The sequence below is a fragment of the Zingiber officinale genome, chromosome 2B, assembly GCF_018446385.1.
Source record: "Zingiber officinale cultivar Zhangliang chromosome 2B, Zo_v1.1, whole genome shotgun sequence".
NCBI classification, from domain to species: Eukaryota; Viridiplantae; Streptophyta; class Magnoliopsida; order Zingiberales; family Zingiberaceae; genus Zingiber; species Zingiber officinale.
The window spans coordinates 142,520,409-142,543,624 of NC_055989.1; the positions used below are offsets into that span (position 1 = coordinate 142,520,409).

The 23,216-nt window shown below is 38.4% G+C and overlaps 2 protein-coding genes and 1 pseudogene across 3 annotated transcripts; 2 read left to right on the forward strand and 1 right to left on the reverse strand.

Moving 5' to 3' along the window:
- Positions 1-245: 245 nt before the first annotated feature.
- LOC122049616 lies at positions 246-2,158 on the forward strand. The gene has a single exon (XM_042610983.1). It carries the CDS (start codon positions 531-533, stop codon positions 1,992-1,994), a length of 1,464 nt encoding a protein of 487 aa, XP_042466917.1. The 5' UTR covers positions 246-530; the 3' UTR covers positions 1,995-2,158.
- Positions 2,159-11,171: 9,013 nt separating this feature from the next.
- Positions 11,172-13,208, forward strand: LOC122047519 (protein ASPARTIC PROTEASE IN GUARD CELL 1-like). Of its 2 annotated transcripts, XM_042608871.1 has the most exons (2): positions 11,172-11,453; positions 11,550-13,208. In XM_042608871.1, the coding sequence occupies exons 1-2, from the start codon at positions 11,336-11,338 to the stop codon at positions 12,896-12,898; spliced, it is 1,467 nt and encodes a 488-aa protein (XP_042464805.1). In that variant the 5' UTR covers positions 11,172-11,335; the 3' UTR covers positions 12,899-13,208. The 2 variants fall into 2 exon arrangements, with proteins under 2 accessions (XP_042464805.1, XP_042464804.1); XM_042608870.1 differs by having other exon boundaries at positions 11,173-13,208.
- On the reverse strand, positions 13,206-14,356 carry LOC122047520 (annotated as a pseudogene).
- Positions 14,357-23,216: the final 8,860 nt, after the last annotated feature.

Consider the following 23,216-nt stretch of genomic DNA (forward strand, 5'->3'; position numbering starts at 1 on the left):
TTAAAATACATATAAATTTATTTTAAAATTATAAATAAATTATATTTATTTATTCTAGACATTTCCATCCTATTAATATCATTAATATTAATTTTATTAATTTAATTTATTTTTAAGAGTGAATTAATTCCCCTTCTTTCTTCCCTGTAACACATGCGTTAATAAACTTTACTTCCGTTCCTTCCCTTCTCTTTTCCTTTCATTAATGGACATTTACTCAGCCCCATCCAGGCAGAGGGCAAGGATCGCGATGGAAGAAGGAAAGGTGAGGGAAATCCGAGAATATCGATAAAGCTATAGGCCAAGGAATGTGGGATTTTGGACGATGGCGATGGTGGCGGGCCCTGGAGGACAGAATGGTTCCAAAGCGGAGCGAGATTGAGGCGAGCAGAGAGAAAGATCGCCTTTCCTCTGCCTACAAATACCCGCCTCGCCGTCTCCTCCTCCCTCATCGGTAAGCCTCTTCACAAAGCTTGCTGGTGAAAAAGAGAATAGAACGGAGCAGCTCTGAGTTTTCTTTACAAAGCAAGATGGCGGTAGCTGTGATGCAAACGCCCTTTCATCTCTCGTGGAAGTTCTTGCAGCCGGCCGTACGGGAACGCATTGGTGACGGAGAAAATGGTCGACGACCGGGGCAGGTCGATGTTTGGAGTGGAATCCATCAGCCGGTGGCGGCGCCTTATGTTCACCCTTTGGTGAGGCGATCGTCGAGCTCGATGAGCTCTGAGAGCCTTCAGATATGCACGGAGAGCCTCGGATCCGAGAACGGCTCCGACGACTTCTCCGACGGTGGCTATGGAAGGGTGGAGGTGGAGGGAGAGGAAGAGAGGAAGGACATTGAGTTCGCGGAAGAGAAGGTGGAAGAAACAGAGGAGTCCCCGTCCACGCGCCGCCGGCGGACAGAGCTCGCTGCCGTGAACTACCAATGCTCCTCTGTCAAAAGGAGGTCGCCTCCGAGTTTGTTTCCGCCGCCTCTGAGCTCCATCTCCCGCCGCGACGGGCCGTGCCTCCACATGGTGAGAACCCGCCGCGACGGCCGACTCGTGGTCGAGGCCGTGCCCGTGCCGTCGAGGAATTATCTCCACGCCAGCCGCGAGAGCGGCCGCTTGCTTCTCTCCATCGCCGGCGTCACTGCGAACTACCGCGACCAAAATGAAGAAAAGAAAGCGGCGGAGAAGGTGGAAGAAACAGAGGAGTCCCCGTCCACGCGCCGCCGACGGACAGAGCTCGCTGCCGTGAACTACCAATGCTCCTCCGTCAAAAGGAGGTCGCCTCCGAGGTTGTTTCCGCCGCCTCTGAGCTTCATCTCCCGCCGCGACGGGCCGTGCCTCCACATGGCGAGCCACCGCCGCGACAGCCGACTCGTGGTCGAGGTCGTGCCCGTGCCGTCGAGGAATTATCTCCACGCCAGCCGCGAGAGCGGCCGCTTGCTTCTCTCCATCGCCGGCGTCACTGCGAACTACCGCGACCAAAATGAAGAAAAGAAAGCGGCGGAGGTTGCTAATTCCGACCAAGAAGCGGAAGCCGAGGAGGCTGAAGAAGCGGAGTTGGTTGAAGAGGAGGACGAGGAGGAGGAAGAGGAAGTCGAAGTGGTCGACCAGGGAACCATGGTGGAGGTCAAAGTGAGCACACAGCAGCAGCAACACTGCACCGGCGCCTCTGCCGCCGCCAAGAAGATCCTCCGCTTATCGCTCTTCATCAACAAGTTCGTGGGAGGAACACTGGAAAACAAAACCAACACCTATCCCATCCAACCGGAAAGCCGGCCTCTCCGACTGACGACAACTGCCGCCGCGGCCGCGGCGGTAGCCACCTCCAGCGAGCCAGAAAGCACGGCGGGGCCGGCGCCTGGGCACGCGCCGCAGGAAAGATCGCTGCTTTTCACGTCCAAGCGGCGGAACCGAGAGGCGATGCTGAGCAGCATGCGTCGGTGCAGACAGCTCCGGCGGCCGCTCTTCTTCTGGGAGCCCTGTTTCATTGCCACCACATCTTGAGGTCCGCCATACTGCTTCAAAATTATATATATTATATATATTTAAGTTTGATAATTATATAATTATTAATATCATTGAAATGGTATTTGGCGATTAAACAAGTAATTAGGGTTGATTAATTAAGAGTAGCATGATGTAATTTGAAGGCCCGTGTGTGTTTTAAGGAATGACATGTATTTTGAGATGGATGGTTTGACTGTGAATTTTCATAACCCTTTGCTTAAAGCTTCATTATGGTGATTGATTTGGGGACTATCGGAAGTCTCTATGTTGTGAAAGGGTCTAGTTCTATTGAAATGGATGTCAAAATCCAAATGGATCAACCATATCACTTCCACTCAGATGGCTCAGGGCGAGAAGGTTTGCCATTTGGTCGAAGTAAACTGAGATGAAAAGTTTTACCATTCAGCTTCAGTCCATCGTTCTAGCAGCTCATCTGACTCAGCTCCACCTGCTCGACACGCTATGTTTGGACATGTATTGTGCAAAAAGGTGGGTCTCGCCGCCCAGCGGCCTGGCCCCACAGGAATCCTAGGAGGAGGTAAATCAGCGGTGAATGCTAGCCCGGGTAAAACGTGGTATCTCCGGAATTTAACACAGCCGGCCCAGATTATTCATCCAGTGCGCGTCCGTGGACCTTCGACCCTACAACTCATTGTGCAAGGATGCCACGCCTTAACCGGTTGATCCAGCCCGCGGGGGCAAATTGAGGGGAGATTGCTTCGCTTTTTCGAACTTTATTTGCAACAAAAACTCGAAGCGAAGAATATTCACAATGCTAACATTTAAATTTTACTTTATATGCACCTCCTTCCTTTATGTGACTAATCCAAGTGTCTACTTCTCACTCACAGTTTCAATATGAAAACCTCCTTCTCAGAGACCAAGAAGCCTTGGACAATCTCGAACACAAGAAATATAATAAGAAAACAAGAACACAAATACAAGATACAATTGATAACAACTTTAGGATTTAGAATGAGAACCTTGTGTTGTTTGCTCTTGCTTTGGATTATTTTTTGGTAGATGGAAAACTCTCAAGAATCGGCGTTCGCTTTCTCTTCACGAAACCTCCTTTTCTAGGGTTTCTTTCGAATTGGAAAAGCATCTCCTAATCAATTAGCCTTATCTCTAATCGATTGTCACGTCAGCTCGACTATTCAAAACCTATAGAACGGCTCTTTTTTACCTGTCTAATCGATTAATGAGTCATACCATTCGATTATCAGTTTTAATTGATTAACTCAATCAAATCTAAAGCTTTCTATTCTTCGTGAAAATACTCCAATCGATTGGCCTAAATCCAATCCATTGATCGATCAATTTCCACCCTCATTGTGCTCTCGTGGAAAAACTCTCAATCGATTGCCTTAATATACCTCTGAATCGGTTAAGCTAATTGATTTAAAAGCCTACTGTGCTTTGCGAAAAATCTCTCAATCGATTGGTCAATCAATTGTCTAATTCTAAACTTCGAACCCAAGTTTAGAATTCCTTTGTCCAATCCTAAAGTCATCCGTGACTCGTTGGGACTTCCCGTTGTCTAGAATCCGATCAGCCTTGATCTATAAGGCTTCTTCACCAAGTGTCCGGTCCTCCTTGACTCACTTGGATTTTTCCTTGCCAACTTCCCGTTGGACTTCCGATCACCAAGTGTCCAGTCAACTTTTGATTAACTTAGACTTCCTCATCAAGTATTTGGTTATCCTTAACCTACTTGGATTTTCCTCTAACTAACCTTCCCGTTTGACTTCGGATCACTAAGTGTCCAGTCAACGTTTGATCCACTTGGACTTTCTCACCAAATATCCCGTCCTCTATGATAAACTTGGATTTTTTTTCTCTTACCAACCTTTCCGTTAGGCTTTCCTTGCTTGATCTCTAGTTAGAACTAGTCACTTAGTGAACTTCTCACCCTTGTCTAGCCTCTAGTTAGGACTTTCCTTACCTAAACTCCAATTAGGACTAGCCACTCGGTAGACTTCTCACCTTTGTCTAACCTCTAGTTAGGACTTCCCCTTGCCTAACCTCAGTTAGGAATTTCCGTTATCTAACATCCAGTTAGAGCTTTTCCTTGTATAACCTTAGTTAGAGTTTTTTCAATTAAGTATTCGGTCCTCCCTTAAAATCACTTGACTTTTCACTCACATATTATCAAACATCAAAACTCAAACTCGAATCAATCCAAGCTTAGTCAACCTTAATCTAAGGATAATTGTATCAACACACACCCCTACTCGGCTCACTCGATTTCTTCGGATTGATCTACCCCGACACTAGAAATTGGCTCGGTCAACTCCTTCACCTCAACTCTGCTTATCTGACAAGCCAACGCCACTTAGTTAATCTCCATTGATCTGATGCTCTGCTCATACCCCTTTGGTCCCACCAAATTGACACACTGTGTCTGACCCTCTGCATAACTAGGATTACAACAATCTTGTTTGGCTTAGCTCTGCCTAGCCGACAGGCTGGCACCTATAAGTACCCTAAGGTTAGTTTTAATGTGGTCAACAAGGTTAAGTTAGGTCTTACGATTTTAATGTCTTGTGTCTGAGTGTATAGCGACTTAGGAACATAAAAAAATTGAGGGGAAGACACAACTAGTGAGAATGATGGCACGGGAAGCGAGTCGAGAAACTCGATGCATCCAAAGGACGAGGTGCTGTCGAAGAGTACACCTACCGACAAGAAAGAAACACTCGGTGCATCTGAGGGACAAGAAGCTAGGAAGGAAGCCTGCTTAAGGAGAAGATCGAAATTAGGTTTGGGTGAGCTCAACTTTAGATGATCGAAGCATCACCCAAGCAAACGAGATCAAAGAAAATCAACTTAAAGGTTGACCTTGAAAACCTTAGATGCCTCACTTATATTGAGAGCGCCTTGGGTGCCAGAGTTGGAGTTGTCCAACAAAGGCGCAAAGGCGCCTCCAAGGTGTCTGAGACACCTCAAATGAAGACGCCTCGAACTAGTCAGAATTGTTGGTCGACCGTTGGGACGTGGAGAAAATTTTATTCACGTTGGAGGCACCTTGGATGGCTTTAGAGATACCTCCAAGCAACGATAACTTTTTTTAGGAAATTATAAAAAAATCCGCTGAAGTTAGGAATTAATCAACAACAACTGTATTCATTTTCCTAGTCATTTCTGAGCTTGTCAAAATGTGTAAGACGCTACTTCGCCTTCATTGAAGGAGTTTTTGCTAGTAGAGCTTTTTTATTATCTTGGATTAACAACTATCCCGATTGTAATCAAGTATATCTTTTTGCCTCTTATTTTTTGTTAAGTTGTTATTTTTATATTTATTATATGTCTTTGCTAATATTGTGTCCTTGTTAATATCAAATAGCAAGAAAATTTTCTAACTTCTTTTCAGGACTATTAACCCCGTCCTCTAGTCGACCTACTTGGACCTATAGCGCCATCCCGTTCGACTCCTTCAACTGTACCTATCTAACAAGCCAACGCCACTCGACTAAACTCCACCGACCCGATGCTTTGCTCATCTCCCTTCATTATTGCCAATCTGTCACACTAAGCTTGACTCTTTGCATAACTAGGAGTTTAGGATTTTTGCAATCTCATTCGGCCAGCGCTATTCAGCTTGTTTCCGCTGACCCAACACATTGCCCTATAGCTCAACTCTTTCTGACCCAACACTCAAGCCTCTCTAACTCAATTTTGATAATTTAACGTCCTACAACCTAATATGTTCAAGTCCCTCGGTTCCACAGGCCAATAACATATGATGCATCATGTGGAATGTCAAAGCTTGTGAAACATCATGGTGCACATGGCGTATAATAACTCGTGCAACATGGTCTTCTACAATACAAAATGCGGGTGGCATGACCTTAGATAAGATATGACACTTTCCTTATCGGAATATGACAAATGTCCCATAATCAATTAATACCGGGAAGAAAGAGGTGTCTGATAGTTGTGATATACGAGGCGTCCGCTCCAACGGACAAAAGTAAGCTTATGAATACACACATCCATCCATCTACACTATTCTTCTTCTCCCTTTTCTTCGCCGGAAGTCTAATTTGAACGTCGGAGTAGCTAAGATAGATACCTTTGGCCTCCATTATATTCTACCCTCACTCTCTTTCTAGCCGCTCAATTGGTTCTCCTCTCTTCGTAAGACGACTTCCATTTAGAACCTAATACAATGCTACTTGATGCCTGATGCAGCTTCCTCTGTTCTTAACATAATAAAGCCACCACTTTTGTATGAAAAGTTCCACCAATTATACCTTAATGAAAGTGTTATCGAATGATTAGAATCAATGAGTTGACTTTGTTTTCATCTCAAACTTTTATTCAGTTATTATTAAATTGCGTCCAAATAGTTCATGATGCTAAAAGTTTTTTAGTTTTTTATCTGTTAAATTAAACTTAAATGACGCAATTATAAAAAATACTTCTCAATATACGCAGGCAAAATAAAATTTAAAAATTCTCTTTATTTTTATTTGTGTCCCATTTTAAAAAATATTAAATCTGTTAAAAATACATTTGACTAAAACTATTCTAATACGTTAAAATTTTCAGATGATTATATTCAAATTATTTTAATATTAATTAAAATTATTCTAAGTTTAAAAAAATATTTAATTTAATTAAAACTAGTCAAATACTTTTATAACTGTTTTGAAAATATATATATATAAGTTGTTTGACTAAAATAATGTAGAATAATTTTTAGATAAAGTTGGTAATTAGAATTTTAGAGATATAAAATGACTTTTTAATATAGTTTTTAAAAATAGAATGTCCTTTATTGATATGGCGGGAAATAGTAGGCACCAGCATAGTAATGTTGAATGGAAAGTCAGGTAGAGTCAAATTGAGATCACATCAGGTCAAATCAAATTCGGATTAAGTCAAATCGAGCTCAGTTCAGGTTAAATCAAGCACAGGTCAAGTCAAATTGAAATCAAGTCAAGTTGGCCCTGCTAGAAGAGCTCAAGTCCAGTCCATCCGAATCACGTCCGAGTTTGACATGCCCCAAATTGAAATTCTGATTTGAAACCGTGATTATTGAAGCATCGATCACCGACCCTCTTACTTCTCTTGAATCTTTCCAATCCTCTTCGGAAAGATCTCCGTGGAAATAAACATTTGAAGACTGACCTATCGAGAGGGTTGACCTATCGGGAAGTCGACTTGTTCAAAACCGACATATCATAAATCAACTCAATAGCAGCCGACCTGACAAAGGTTCAAGCCGATAGAAGCACGACTTGTATCCGGCCAATTAAAAATACTCGGCCATGATTACTTTGCCAAGTCATCCTAGTCTTTGAGCTCGGACCAAATCAATAATATTAATAGAGGATATTTTTTGTGAAATCCCAAATAAATAAAATGAATATTTCTGAGTGCGTATAAATTATTCTCTAATACGTGAATTAAAGAAAAGGCCGTCTTCCTTTAAAACTAATCAGGCGACCCAAATTACTTTAAAAAAATATATATCCTTTTGTTACTAGTACAAAGAACAAACACAAGGAATAAAACGAAGTACCTATTGAATTTGATAAATTATCCAGTAAAAGGAAATCGAACATTTGTCCTCCCGATCGTAATTTTAGCTCATCGATCCAACTAGTCAATTCTCCTCCAAATTGTGCACAATATTATTTATTGAAGCAGATATGGAAAAAAAAGGCATAAAAGTAGATTCGTTATTTTAACAATCTCTTTAATATCGACCCCATGAATAGTGATAAATCCAAACAAAAAAGAAAGAGGGCGCTCAAAAAAGGAAATTGGAACTTGTCTTCCTTCTCGCTGCCCTTGGGACTGCAGTATACTGATGAAATTTTTCGGGAGCAAGGGGGTGCTCAAGCACACTCCCGCTCTCCCCTAGATCCGTCACTGTCCACGGATATGGAGAGAGGTACAGGTACACAAATCATAGCGCATGGTAAGATAAATCACAGGTCGTCAATTCTTGAGAATCAATCTCTAACTATTATGTCAGAGATATCATACGTCCAACGTCTACGCTACGTCCTGAGGACAAAAGGAGGGCATAAAAGCAATAGTGATGCACGGACAAGGAGAATCTGGGCGATTTTCTGCTCTGCTTTATCTTTAACTGCAAGCTTCACTGACATAAATTAAATATTTAGAGTACAACCAAAAAATAAGTGGAATGTAGAACTTTGGTATTGGTATTTAAGGGTTTAGAGAGGTTTGAGAAAGAGAGGAGCAGAGTCTTGGCATTTGGGGTTCTACTGTTTAGTGTTTAGGGTTTGAGATAAAGAGGAGCAGAGTATTGGGATTTGGGGTTTTAGGGTTACTGGAAAAACAGCTGTTTTTCTTAGGGGTGATTGCTCTGTTTGGAGCTGACCTGATGCATGGTCCGTGTCGAGAGGCAGGCATCTTGCTGGGACATCAAAATAATTTAACTTATGAGAACATTTTGATTGATGATTGATACGTTGATTCACATAAAACAGTAATAAAAAAAATTAATCATTATTATCTTCTTAATAAAAAATAAAAAATTTAATCATTATTTATCTTCTTAATAAAAAATATATGCTTGTATTTTAGAACAAACTATAATAATTAAATATAGAAAATATCTCTCTTGATCATAGTTTGTAGAATCGCGATCCTATGCAGGATCGATTTAGGGTCAGGATCGGATCGGTCAGGATCGGATCGTAGAATCGTACGATCCTACCAAAAACCCTTAAAATTTTATCATACATGATTAATAATTAGAAAAAATACCTAAAAAACTCATTTACATATAAATAAATAACTAATTTTGTATATATATGTAATTATTTACACTCAACACATCAAATTACATTACTACATGTACAAATTTAAATTAACTTGTAATTCAACTATCATTCTCGCATAGTAATAATATTTATATTTTCATATCATAAAATGAAAGAATATAAAATATCTATTAACACAATAGTAATAACACATACAATGTCAAAAATATTTCCTTGTTTTATAAGATAATTCAATTTAAATATCAACAAAGCATCTAACGTATATAACAGAAGCTATTGAATCCTTTGATTCAAATATGAATGTCGGAAATAATCTTCTAAAGACTGATTGATGTCACACAATACTAGACAATAGGCATCCAAAAACTTATTATTTTGAGAAAAATAAATGACAGAATATTATTAATAAAAAACTAACTCAAAAATAAATAAATATATATTTAAATAATTTAAAACTCTAATAAGATGAAAACAAGATAATGGTTAAGGATAAACTTTGAAATTTATTAAAGACCTCTGGACGAGCTATAATTTGATATATTATAGGCCTCATGGTTCAATCCGAGTCAAAAGTTATGACCTCTCAAAGCTTCCACCGATTCTGCTCCGATTCTACCGATCCTGCTCCGATCCTACTGCGATCCTACTGCAAAAACGATTCTGCACGATCATGGATCGATTTTGGGTTTCTGAATCGTAGGATCGTACGATCCTACGATCCGGATCGCGATTTTGCAAACTATGCTCTTGATAAATATACGGACCTTAGCCCATGGATGATACCTTAGCCCGTGGAATCGTCCGTACATGACTTAATGCGCTTGAAATTAATTCAGGTACCCATGTGTATGTGTGAATTGGTCCAAGCACCTTGACTCCTTCAATAATTTTTTAATTTTTTTTAGGATATATTATATGTATTTAGGATTTAAAATTTTAAGATTTAAGAGTTGAGTTATAATAAGTTTGAGTTAATAAGATTTTTTCTCTAGTATTCAGGTTTCCTTTTTGGATTATAATGTTACAGATTAAAAATTTTAGATGCTCATGGGATATATTATATATATTTAAGATTTTAAAATTTAAGGATTGTGTTATAATAAATTTAAGCTAATAAAATTTTCCTCTAATGTATATATATTTAAAATATTTTTTTTTAAAAAAAATTATATATATAAAGTAATAGTTATGAAAATGAATTGTAAAATATTTGTAAATAATGTTCAGAAATAAAATTTATGAATAATATTAATTAATAAAATTCTTATTAATATAATTAAAAAATAAAAACTTTTAAAATAAATAAATAAACATGTACTGTCAAGTTTAATCAGATAAATTTAAAATTTAAAAATTTTCGAGCAATTAATGAACTAGCTCGATAACTTCTAAATTAATCAAATTTAAACTCGTAAAAAAATCTTAATTAAGTTTGAACGAGTATCGACGGTTTGATTTATTTTAACTTTAACTTAATTTAACTCAATTAACTTATCAAATAAATTTAAACATCATAAAACTTAACTCATTTGCCATCCTACTCCTCCCTAAAAGAAAATATTAGTTTTAGAAACGCAGCTTTACATTTAACAGGCAATAGGAAAAGAGAAGAATGCTCTTCTTAATTTAGTTTTTTTTATTAAAAAAAATAGATATTCAATTTTTACTATTTTTAAAGTTGACTAATTTAATTTTATAAAAATTTCTCATTGACCATCTTATAAAAAGCGCAATGATTCAATGTCATAAGTTTTTAACTTCCCAAGTAGAATGTCTTTGGTGAAATTTAAACTTTTATCGTCTAAAAAATTCATCTCATCTCTTAGTATTACATCATAGACATGTTATATTATAATAAAAATGATTATATTCATTCTAAATGTCCTTCTTAATCTATCATTAATCTATCGTTATGTAAAAAAAATATAAACTATAATATTAATTTATAATTGATCACATCAAATAATTAGAATATTGATGATTTTTCTTTATCAAAAATATACTTCCACCGTCCATCGAACTCATGTACCGTTATAGTAAATCTGAGTAGAAGAGACAACTTCACATGCTTAAAATTAGCCGCAGCGGCAGAATGATGGGCGATGGGCCCACACCGCACTGCATTTCCGTAAACGCCAACGGAGGTCTCAACCGTTTGTTCGGCGTCTTATGTCGGGGCTCGTGGTCGTTTGTTCCACCTTTACGACCCTTCTAGCAGCTGCCAGACCGCTCGGCCCTTTATCCCGGCATCTTCTGTTCTGTTGGTAACGCGACTCCTTGATTGACCCGGTCCGGTCCGGTCCGGTGGTTAAAAGGGCCTTCCAGTAAAATTGGGTGGAGCCCATTTCTTCGAAGAGGACAATGATTAAGCCCATCCGTGGCCCATCCACGATGCGCCTTTCGAATCGCTTCTTCTAACGGATCCAGAAACTCTTCTTCCCCAATCGCCTCCGCAACTGACGCCGGTGCGGTGGAGTTACCCCTCCTCCGTTTTCTTCAACAGCTTTAAATTACCTCCCATTCTGTCTTCTGCTCCCCCACTCGGCCTTGCCCGCTGCCTCAGCCGCTCTCATGGCGGAGGATCGTGCTATAGCTCACGGCCTGCGTTTTATGCTTTTTCTACTTGCGCTCTCGACTGGGCCAGCGGCGTGCCGTCACCACCCGCGGCGGAGCACCGGATCAAAAGAAACCGCCACTCTCGACGTCTCCGCCGGTCTCACCCGAGCCCTCCACGCTGTCTCCTTCGTGCCCTCCGCCGGTTTTTTTCCAACCCGTAACATCGCCGCCGCCGCCGCCGCCGCGGCGGAGGCAGCTATCTCCCTCCCTCTCCATTCCCGTGATTTCCTTCCTTTCTCTGATGGCCAACGCCACCCCGACTACAAAGAACTCACACTCGCTCGCCTCCGCCGAGACGCCGCCCGCGTCCGTGCCGTCAACGCCCGCGCGGCCTTTGCTGTCGGTGGCGTCGCTGCGGCCGATCTGAAGCCCGTTGCGGAAGAGAAGTTTCTGGAGAGCACCGCGGCGGCGGCGGCGATTGAAGGACCCATCGTCTCCGGAACCAGCATGGGTAGCGGCGAGTACTTCTCTCGGGTGGGCGTCGGTAGTCCGGCGAGGCCGATGTACATGGTCCTCGACACCGGGAGCGACGTCAGTTGGATCCAGTGCGTCCCCTGCGCCGATTGCTACCAGCAGTCCGACCCCGTGTATGACCCCTCCGCCTCCACCTCCTCCGCCCCTCTTTCCTGCGGTTCGTCGCAATGCCGCGCCCTCGACATCTCCGCCTGCCGGAACTCCTCTTCCTCTCCAACCGGCGATGGAAGTTGTCTGTACCAGGTTAACTACGGCGATGGTTCGTACACTGTCGGGGACTTCATCACCGAGACGCTGACCCTAGGGGGCTCGGACCCGGTCTCCGGCGTAGCCGTCGGATGCGGCCACGACAACGAGGGCCTTTTTGTCGGCGCGGCCGGGCTACTCGCTCTGGGCGGCGGACTACTCTCCTTCCCCTCCCAGATGTCAGCCCGCTCCTTCTCCTACTGCCTTGTTGACCGCGACTCCCCCGCATCCTCCACGCTCGACCTCATCACTGCCGCGGCGGCGGCCCCTTCCAACGGATCTACCTCCGTGACCGCGCCGCTCCTCCGCAACCCCCGAGTCAAGACCTTCTACTACATCGGCCTGAACGGGATCAGCGTCGGCGGTCAGATGCTGTCCATCCCGACGTCCACCTTCGCGATGGACGACCGCGGCGCCGGCGGAGTGATCGTCGACTCCGGCACAGCCGTCACTCGACTCCAGAGCTCCGCCTACCAGGCGCTGCGCGACGCATTCCGCGCCGGTACCTCCTCGCTTCCTCCTACATCCGGCTTCTCGCTGTTCGACACCTGCTACGACCTCTCCTCCCGGACGACTGTCGAGGTCCCGACGGTGTCCTTCCACTTCCCAGGCGGCCGGAACCTCCGCCTCCCAGCCAAAAACTACCTAATCCCGATCGACGGTGCCGGCACCTACTGCCTGGCGTTCGCCCCTACCACCGCGCCGCTGTCCATCATCGGCAACGTGCAGCAGCAGGGGACACGCGTCAGCTTCGATCTGGACAACTCCCTAGTGGCTTTCACCCCCAACAACTGCTGATACCCTTATCCCGTTCCATCCCTTCATCAACGGTCGAAAAGCGTTCCGATTTGCCAGTCTGTCAAAACCTTTATTTTCTCCTCCCCGCTTTACTTTGACCAGACTCCACAAGATAAAAGCAACCGCAGCAATGCAGCAGCCTCCGGCGTCTCGCCATAAAACCAGGCAGAAATTAATGCCTTCGGCGAGCGAAATGATCTCTTAGACGAGTATTTTTTATAATTCGCAGCTAGTTCCTGTGCGTGTGTTTACTGCAAGCCATCAATTGTGGGCGTTTAATTAATGTAGTGGCCTGGCCCACTTGACTCTCTGAGCTGGTACCTTATGCTGTCTCCCGTGACCCCTCTTTAATGCCTTAAATATCTTCGCCCGCTTCCGGATATCTTGACTCGGCTAACGCCCGAGAAGACGCGTGCGATCTCCAACCTGAGCCAGTAACGTTGCGAGTAAAACAATTTCACGATGAGCCTAAGCTTAATCGAACAGCATACCGTGAACTTGACAGGGTGGTGGAAAGAATTGCAAGTAACAGACCGATCCGATCGCTGACCCTAGCAGGCCGCCGGCGAAGACGTCGTCCCAGTGGTGCATGTAGTCGTTCACCAGCGGGATGGACACGACGGCGGCCACCGATAAAGGGAGCATCACGAGGCAGAGCTTATCGACGTGGCCTCGGCGATCAAAGGCACGGATCTTGCCCGCGAGGTACCACGAGAAGAAACCCAAACCTGCAAACGACCCTGAAAACAAACCATATTTTTATAATTAGAAATCGATTTAGTGTTGAAAGAAAATGTGGGAAATTTTACAAGAAGCATGACCGCTGGGAAAGCTTTTGTATCCGTCGTCGACTGAGTTCTTCGGGCCGTGGCACAGAGCGCGCGCGGTGAGGTCGTCGTAGACCGCTCTTCCGTCGGGAAAGCAACGCCAATAGAAGTCGGGCTGAGGCCGGCCCACGGCGTCCTTAAGCCCGTCACTCAGCATCCACGTCACACACCGAATACAAAATGCCTACGGATAAATTGTGATTAATTAGCCAGTTAATTAACACACAAATGACTAAATTCATTTACCTAAAACGGCGTGATGGAGATCGTAAACATCCTTTCTTCGTAAGTAAACAGCCAGGAACACCAGGCACGGCACGAAAACTGCAATAATCTGGGGATAAATTTTTTTTAAAAAAAATTGTTTATTTTAAAAATAAAAATAAAATGGAAAAAGAAGGATAAGTGTAACTGGAACGGCCCAGAAGGGGATAGTGGTGCGCTTGAGCGGGTACTTGAGGTCGGTCATCATGTCGCGGCCGACGAACCGGTGGAACGGATCGAGCTCATAGAACAGGAACTCGAGGCCGCCGAGGAGGAGGAGAATGGCCCAGTCGTGGAGGTGGAAGCGGGCGAGCTTGGCTCCGTGCGATGTCACTGTGTGCCCAGGACCCAGCTCGATGTCTGCCATCGTTTGGCTTTGAACTTCACCAAATTCTGCGGATGAAAGAAACATGGAGACTGAGTTTTTGCTTCGTCAAATTTGAATTGAAGCTTCACACGTGTTTGTGAGATATATCTACACGTTCACATGCTCCATGCTAAAAACAAGGTACGTGTCAGTAGTGTGTCAAACAGTGATCTCTCTGTACGAAAATGCAGATTGAAAATCTAACATTCTAGATTTAACGGATTTTCACTGAACCGATTAATTAATAAAATACCTATTTAACGTATATAGCTTCTAAAATGATCATGGATATCAATTTTATCCTCCGCCTCTCTCTTATGAGTATCCATCTTTTCCAACGTGACTATTGCATTCATCCAAACCATGTGCGATTTATCTTCTCAAGGTGTGTCCAAACCAACACCGGTGACCTGCGACAATACAACTTCTTCATTAAACCTAAACTTAAACATCATGATGCATCACGATTCATCTTCTTCGTCATCAAATGCATAGTGCAGTAACTCAACGTGTTTCCAACATTGTAGTCAGCACCGTGCCACGGTCGATTACTCTTCCTAACGTGCATCCGAACCAACACTGACAGTCAGCAACGGTGTATCTTCTTCGTCAAACCTAAACTTAAACACCATAGTGCAACACGGTTCAGCAACTCAATGTGTTTCATTTATTACAGCACGATGTAGCAACTCAACGAAGACAAACGATCCTCCCCTCCGAACCACCAAAATCCTAACCGGTGAAACGCAACCTTCCTCTTCGCCATATTCGCGATCGAGTTAGATATGTTGTTTATTTGGGTTAGCGCTCAAAGCTTCCTGCAATGTGAATCATTCTTATAAATGAAGTTTGCACTTTAGTTTAGTGTAAATCAATGTTTCGACAGCTCCAAAAACTTTCGGCATAGTTCCAACAATTGCAAGTATTAAAAAAAACTCCAAAACACCGATCACATTTAAAATCCTACCGAGGATGAAATTTTTCACTGTGATCAATTTAGAGATGTATGTTGTCTTTTATTATATTTTAGTTATTTTTTTCTCTTGTTATATACAAGTATTATGAATTTGTAGGAAGAATAGCATTTTTAATTTTTAGATGTCTTTATCTAACTCTTTAAATTAAAATCCTAATTTTACATTTATCTTATAGATAAATAGATAATTGTTTCTTAAAGGATAAATCTTAAAATATTTATAGTACAATTTTAGTAAGATACACTTTTAATGATATATTGACTTCCTCCGGTTAATATGTTTTTTTAAATATTCACAGTCTTAATAAATTCTTTGTTTACAATATGGTTAATTTATAATTGTATTAATGCAAGGAAGATAAAATTTCTAATGAAGTGCTCACAGATATGATGTAATCTATAGATTCACAAATAGATAATCAAAACAAATCTGTTACTCCAAATATTAATTTGAGTACACATTCAACTTCCTCTAGTGTTGTAGTCAATACTAGAGAGACTATTAATTAAAGTTTCAATTTGACTGAAGAAGCTCCTAGTTTTGAGGATAACCCAGTACTTACGATCAAGTATAGGATTGGAAGATCTTTTTGAGAGTAATGGACTGAACAAGAATATAATGAGAATAGAATGGAAGCGAAAATTCAAATGAATGTTTCTAAGAATAAATTATTAGCAAATGATATACAATATTTATTAGATGTGCCAACAACACTAATGAATATAGCAATTTTGAAGAGCAATTTCCATTAGTTGAAGATGCATATGAAATGAACACAAGACTCTTTCCATTGTTAATAGAACAAATAGATGATTGTGTTGAGGAATTTTTTTATTGGTTAGGTAATTATGTATTTTTTTTAACTTTTATTATGTTAACTCAACTAAATTTTAGTAGTACTTACATAAACATATATAAGTTCTTATTGTAGGTATACGCAATGCAAAAATATTTTAAGATACACTTGCTAAATATGCTATGAACAAACGTTTCACATACAAAATAAAGTTATGAAAGCTATAAATAATGTGGTAGGTGATTTCGATATGGATTATGGTGATGTTTCTAGATTATTTTGTGAGCTAAAATATAGACTCAGGTACATACGTTGCATTGAAAAGAAAGAATGATAAATTCCATCGTTATTTCTAGGTTTTTGGTGCATGTGGAAGAGTTTTTCGAACCTATTTTCAAAAATTAATTGGAATTGATGCAACACACCTAAGGGGCAAGTAATCTGGTGTATTATTGATGGTCACGACAATAGGTGGTAATGGAAATCTTCTTCCAGTTGGCTTTGCAATTGCTGAGGTTGAGTGTGGCTTTACATGAGAATGGTTTTTAAATCATTTAAAAATATTTATTGTAGTTGATCTATCAAATATGACAATTATATATGATAGACATCGTGGAATATTATCTACAATTAGTAAAGTTTACCCTATTGCTTACGATGAATTATGTTGTCATCACTTGTCATGTAATATAATTACTGATACTCATGATAAACCTGCATTAGGATTGTTTTGGATTGCAGCTAGAGCAAATACAATTCCTCAATTTAATTGAATCATACAGACTATGTTAGAGACACATGTATATGCTTATAAATGGCTTCAAAATATAGAATCTACAAAATAGACAAATGTACATTTCCCTGATAGAAGGTACTCAGTGTTGATAACAAATTATTCTGAAAGCATGAATACATTGTTAAAGAAAACTAGAGAACTCTCAATTACAATACTAATAAAGAACACAAGGAGGAAGGTTGCTCAATGGTTTTATAACCATAAGAAACAAGTGGCTAATTCTGTAAGAGTATTGACATCATTTGCTATAAAAGAGATTGAGGCTGGGAGACAAAAAAAATTATGTACTATACTATTCATCCACATACCAGAACAGAAATGGAGGTACGCACTTTATCATCATCCTATATAGTTGACATGGAGTGTTGTAAATGTGATTGCAGTGAGTTTCAGATTTCAGGACATCCTTGCTCACTTGCTATAGCAGTGTGTTTATAAACGAACATGGACCCGTATAAGTATTTTGAAGATTATTTCTTATTTGAAACTTGGAAAAGTACTTACATGGATCGTATTTATCCATGTAGAAGTAAACAATATTGGTCAATAGGTGGACAAGAATGCATTGTTTTACCACCTAGTAGCCTAGTGCAACCTGGAAGAAGGAAGAAGGTGAGGATCCCGTCCAAACACACGAGAAATGTTAAAAACAAGTGTAGTAGGTGCAAACAATTGGATCACAATAAAAGATCGTGTAGAATGCCTCTAGCAAGTTGATACATATAATGGTGTTCTTGTATTGATGTCTTTTGTGATAGTGCTCAGCTTTTGTATGTATTTGGTAAAAAAGCCTATCATTGTGATGAATGAACATATAAGTATATTTTCCTAAATATATTCAAATGTGTGTTTTGCTAAATACATTTAAATATCTCAATGTAACATGTAATGTTGTATATGCTATGTTTCTATATTCATATCTCGTTTATATAGAGATATAAATTGTTGTGTTTCTATATTTAACGTATTAAGAGTTACAATTTTTTTAAGATGATTCGGGCACAATGCATGATGTCGTAAGCTCAATGTAAATGAAAATTATATGATATATAATCACTGAACTACACCATATTTGAGATCCTTGAGCTTCCCTCTATGTGATGGTGTCTAATTTTTATTTTTCGAATAGTTGAAGTCCATCAACTAATTTTAGTCAAAATCGACTGATGACCCACTACATCGAATCGACATGGGGCCGGATTATATGTGTTTGGGCTAGTCTTATGAATGTGTAAATGCCCTCTAACCTCATTAAGATATAATGTATTAAGAGTTATGAATTTTTTTGATACCATTTGGGCACAATAAATAATGTCGTAAGCTTAATATAAATAAAAATTATATGATAATCATTAAATCACATCAAATTTGAGATCCTTAAGCTTTCCTCTATGTGATGGTGTTAAAAATTTTATTTTTCAGATAGTCGAAGTCCATCGGTCAAAATCGGTTGTGATCCAAACTACATCAATCGACATGGGGTCAGATCATATGTGTTTTGGTTAGTCTCCTGAATGTGTAAATGCCCTCTAAGTTCATTATGATACAACGTATTGAGAGTTACAAATTTTTTAACACGATTCGGGCACAATAAATAATGTAGCAAGCTAAATTTAGAACAACACAATACTACAATTTTAAACAATCCAATACAAAAATAACACAACACAACATTTTAGAACAATAACAATGATTAATAACAAGAATCTAGACTAAACAAATTTCATACTAAATAATTAGATGAAGTCTAAATTTACAACAAACATCAAATTTTGATATACAAATTACAAACATACTATACAACACGCCAATTACAAACATACTACAACACGTCAATTACAAACACACTACAACTCGTCAACAACAAGGTTGATAATTCATTTAACTTTGAATTTACAAAACCTACTGATTGATAATGCAACCTCCACTCTAAATTTATGAATATCTTTTTGAGTGAATTTCATATTAATATTGTACAATAGATGTCTTATATATTACTTAACGAAAAAGACATAGTCATTCCTACATTATCACAAAATTAAATTAGTAACAAAATTACAATGACAATGTACAATTGAAATTTACTATTAATGTAATAATTTACTAACAACAATATATGTTGAGAACAATCTACTTTAGTAGAGAGACATTCTTCTAAAGGGTGATATTCTTGTAACCCATTATGTAGTTTCTTTACTTTATCACCATAAAATATTTTCATCCTAGAGACATGTGAGCATTGGACAAACAAAAAAATATTTATAAAAATATATAACAAAGTATTATAATGCTAGAATATAAATTTCATATCTTAATACTAACTAGCTTGTAAAATGTTGATCCTATTTATAGTTATAGGATGATGAATTATAATGGTAGAACGTTTTTGTCTCAGTGTCCATGACTATTAAATGATAATGTGCACGATCAATATTTGTAGGTATAAAAATATATCTAACTTCTCGATCAATCAGATTTGTTTTGATAATATGACATAAAATTGTTTCCCATATATGTTCATATGATGACTACAAGATTCAATATATAATAATAAATTAGTGTAATAATATCACAACATAATAAAAATTATAATATGGAGTCAAATATTTACCATGAATCCAATTAAGGAGTATATGGATTTATTATATAATCTATTATATGAGGAAACTTCAGACGAGGAAGCTTCCTTGAAAAGTAATGAAATATAAGCATCAATTACTTTCTCGTCTGTAAATATATTACCTAAGACACATGTGAATAAGCCATTTATAGTCAATGAGTAGTAGTCTTCCTACCATAGGAAATCAAAAGTAGGTCATCTTGGATTTTAAAGGAATTCTATTTGGTAGATCACATGTTTTCATTTTTTTTTTATTTATTTGAATTTTTGCATAAGCAAAAGACAAATTAAAGAAAATGCAATTACTTCAAACAAACTTAAATATTTTTGCATAAATGTCAACTTACTTTAATAACATTCAATCTCATACTCTTCATGTCCATCTCCCTTGCTTTTATTTTATCAGCCTCTTCTTCATCGTCAGTTTCGTCGCCAACTAATATAGTTTTATCTTCTTCTTTCATTTCAAAATCAACCTCCCTAAACTTTATCTCCAAAGTACTCCTTTCACCCTCCTTTATTTTTCTCCTGCTCCTCTTCCTACCTAGGACTAATGCTAGCCAATTAGGTGTATCTTTAAAGGTAGACCTGAGGTTATAGTGACTTCTTTCACATTCTCTCTTGTTCAGATTGATTGAAACAAGGTCAGGATAAGAATCTTTGGCAGGATGGCTAGTTGGATAAGAAAAACCTTCCCTTTTTAAAATGACAACTAATTCTCGATTAACTTTCACTATCAAGGATAAGCTTTTGGATTAGTTTTTCTTTTCCAATGCAATGAGCACATCCAATTTCTCTCTCTAAGTCTAAGTGAAATTGTGAAGCCGATGTCTCACCCCATCATGGTGTAGACTCAAATTTAATAAGGAAGAGTGGTGCCAAGTAAATTCGCTTTCTCAGGAGTAGGGAGAATATCAACAATAATCTATAAAATCAATAACGATATATAATTAATTAAAAACCATTAAGTATATAAGATGAATTTAACATGAGTTGAAATACACATAATGATTACCTAGCTAGGTAAGACTTTTACTAACTTAGCTTTTATTATATTTCTATGAGAATAAGTAGACCTGCACTTATCCTCAATGTTACAATGTTGTCTGCCACTTGAATAGGGATATGCTCAAGAAACCAAGCCTATGTCATAATTCAACAATTAGATACTATTAAAATATTTATAAAATATATTAACTAACAAATAAAAACTTACAGCAAGTAGACCAACAAATCTCTTAATATAAGGCAATGAGAGGAAACTTCTAGGAGTCTTTTAGCAAAAGCATTCTCAAATATTGGGAGTTGAGGAGCCATATAATTATATATAGCCTCAACCCAATTATAACTTCCTAAGTTGTTGAAATCATTGACAATATCTACAATTCTTAAATATAGCTTATATGTACTAGAAGCAAATAAAATAGAAAAAAAAATATAAAATATAAAATATAAAAGTTACAAAATAGCAAAATATCCGAATCTAAATTGACTCTAAGACAATATATCCTCATTAGATTTTCCAATCTATATCGATCTAGATCTTTACTTGGAAAAAATATTTTGAATAATGCACTAGAGACAATATTAGAATCCATCTTGACATGTCTACCTCTATTTGGGATTCCAAGCAATAATGTTATATCATTGGTGGTGATGAACACAACCACGTTGGTGAATTTGAATGTCTCTTCTTCGTAATCCCAACTCTCAAATATGTTCACCAGTAATCCCCTAAGATATCAAATTTCTGATATGCTCAGGAATAATGAAAAGGCACTACTTCTTATAACATTTATGTATTTTTCGTGGAGTATAACTCCTAGATGACCCTTTGTCTTTCCTCGTGTAGAAGTTTCAGAACAAAAATCTATAAAATGTTCCAATTTGCTCATCTAATATAATTTATCCTGCAAACTTGATAATTGAATTACACTTCCTGAACTTGATGTATTTCTTTTACTTTTCTGCTGTATAACAAAACAATAATCAAGATTTGTAAAATTCAATAAAATATCATTAGTGAACCAAAGTTAAACTAAATTTAGTAACTAACTCTATACAAAGAATGAAAACATAATTAACAATTATGAAATTTGAATGAATGAAAGCATAAATAACATATAATTAAAAAAACAATAAATTTGTTGATAATTTAAACTAAGTTAATGAACTAAGACTTCTATACACACTATAATCTTAAAAATATTAAACTTTTTGAATTTGTTGACAACACTATGCGTTCTATACACATATGACAATTCATCTTTATATTATTAACAAGGTTAAATATAAAAAATATGTTTTATAAATAAAGCTATAATGGTACATAAATGAACAATTAAAAAACACTTTCACTCTCAAAATTTTTATTTATGGAGACGAAGATGTATACTTTGACATTCTCATAAATGTACTGATGTGGCGCGATGAGACAATAAGGAACTAACGTGGTGAAGAAAGTGGTGAAGCTCGGGATAATAACGAGTTGACACGGTGAAAAAGGTGATGAAACTGAACTTTGGCCTAGGTCATGAAGCTTCCGGAAATACAATAACCGGTGAAGATATGATTTCTACTTCACAACTTCCGGAGAACAGAAACAAATGACGACGCTAGTAGAGGTGAAGAAGCCAGATATGAGGAGGATCCGTGATTCAAAACTTTGCCGATGAAAGATGAACAACAAGAACGAGCAGACGACTAAGTTTAGGAGGAGTTCGGGATTGTGTTTTCAAAATAAGCGAAAGAAGGCAACATCGGGAGAGGAAGAGTTAAGGTTTGGGATTGAGTTTTAACAGAAGCAAGATATCACAAAATTAAAGTGGTTCGTATACATTTTCTTGCTTCAGACAAGCAAATAAGGTGAATGGCACTGAACGAGCAGGCAACATGGTTTAGCAAACGACGTGGACAAAAGATAAAAACGGTATCCCATTTGTTATTTGATCATTTTAGAAATTATGTACGTGAAATATGTATTTTACAAAGTTAATTATGCGGTTCAGTAAACACCCATAGATATAATTATCATTTTATAAAACTTTTTCTTTAAATTTTAGAAGTTCTTACCATCAACATTTAATGCCCTCCTTCATTAGGTGTATATCAAATTAGAAAAAAAAAAACAACAATTATGAGGTATTTGATATGATAAAAGCTTCTATTTGTTGTCTTGTTTTTGTTTATCTAGTCATTTTAGATACTGATATTTTCATTAAAAAAATCATTTTGTCTCATTCTGTCTCTTACTATTTTAATTGCTAAATAAAAAAGTAGGAAGATAGTGCTGAAGGGATTAAGACAGACCAACCCCCTATTTTATTAGTGATATTGATGAACAAGTTCTAACCACTCCCACCTGAACAATTATATTTGGTACCTCTTCTAGCTGTACTAGCCCATGTGTATCAAAATACATTTATTCTTCTAAAATTAATTGTGACATAACATATCTTTTCCTCATTAAATTGATAAATCCAATTATGTCTGCCCTTAAGCATAGCAATCAATCAATAATCAATGTTCTTTCCTATATTTCTTGAAAAAAGATGCCAATTCCCTAACAGAAAGCAAAAGTATTTTTTTACTATCTGAATCTAACCCAATCCAACAACCCAATCAAAAGAAGCCAACTGTGTCCCACTTAAACTCGATAAATGAACCAGAGC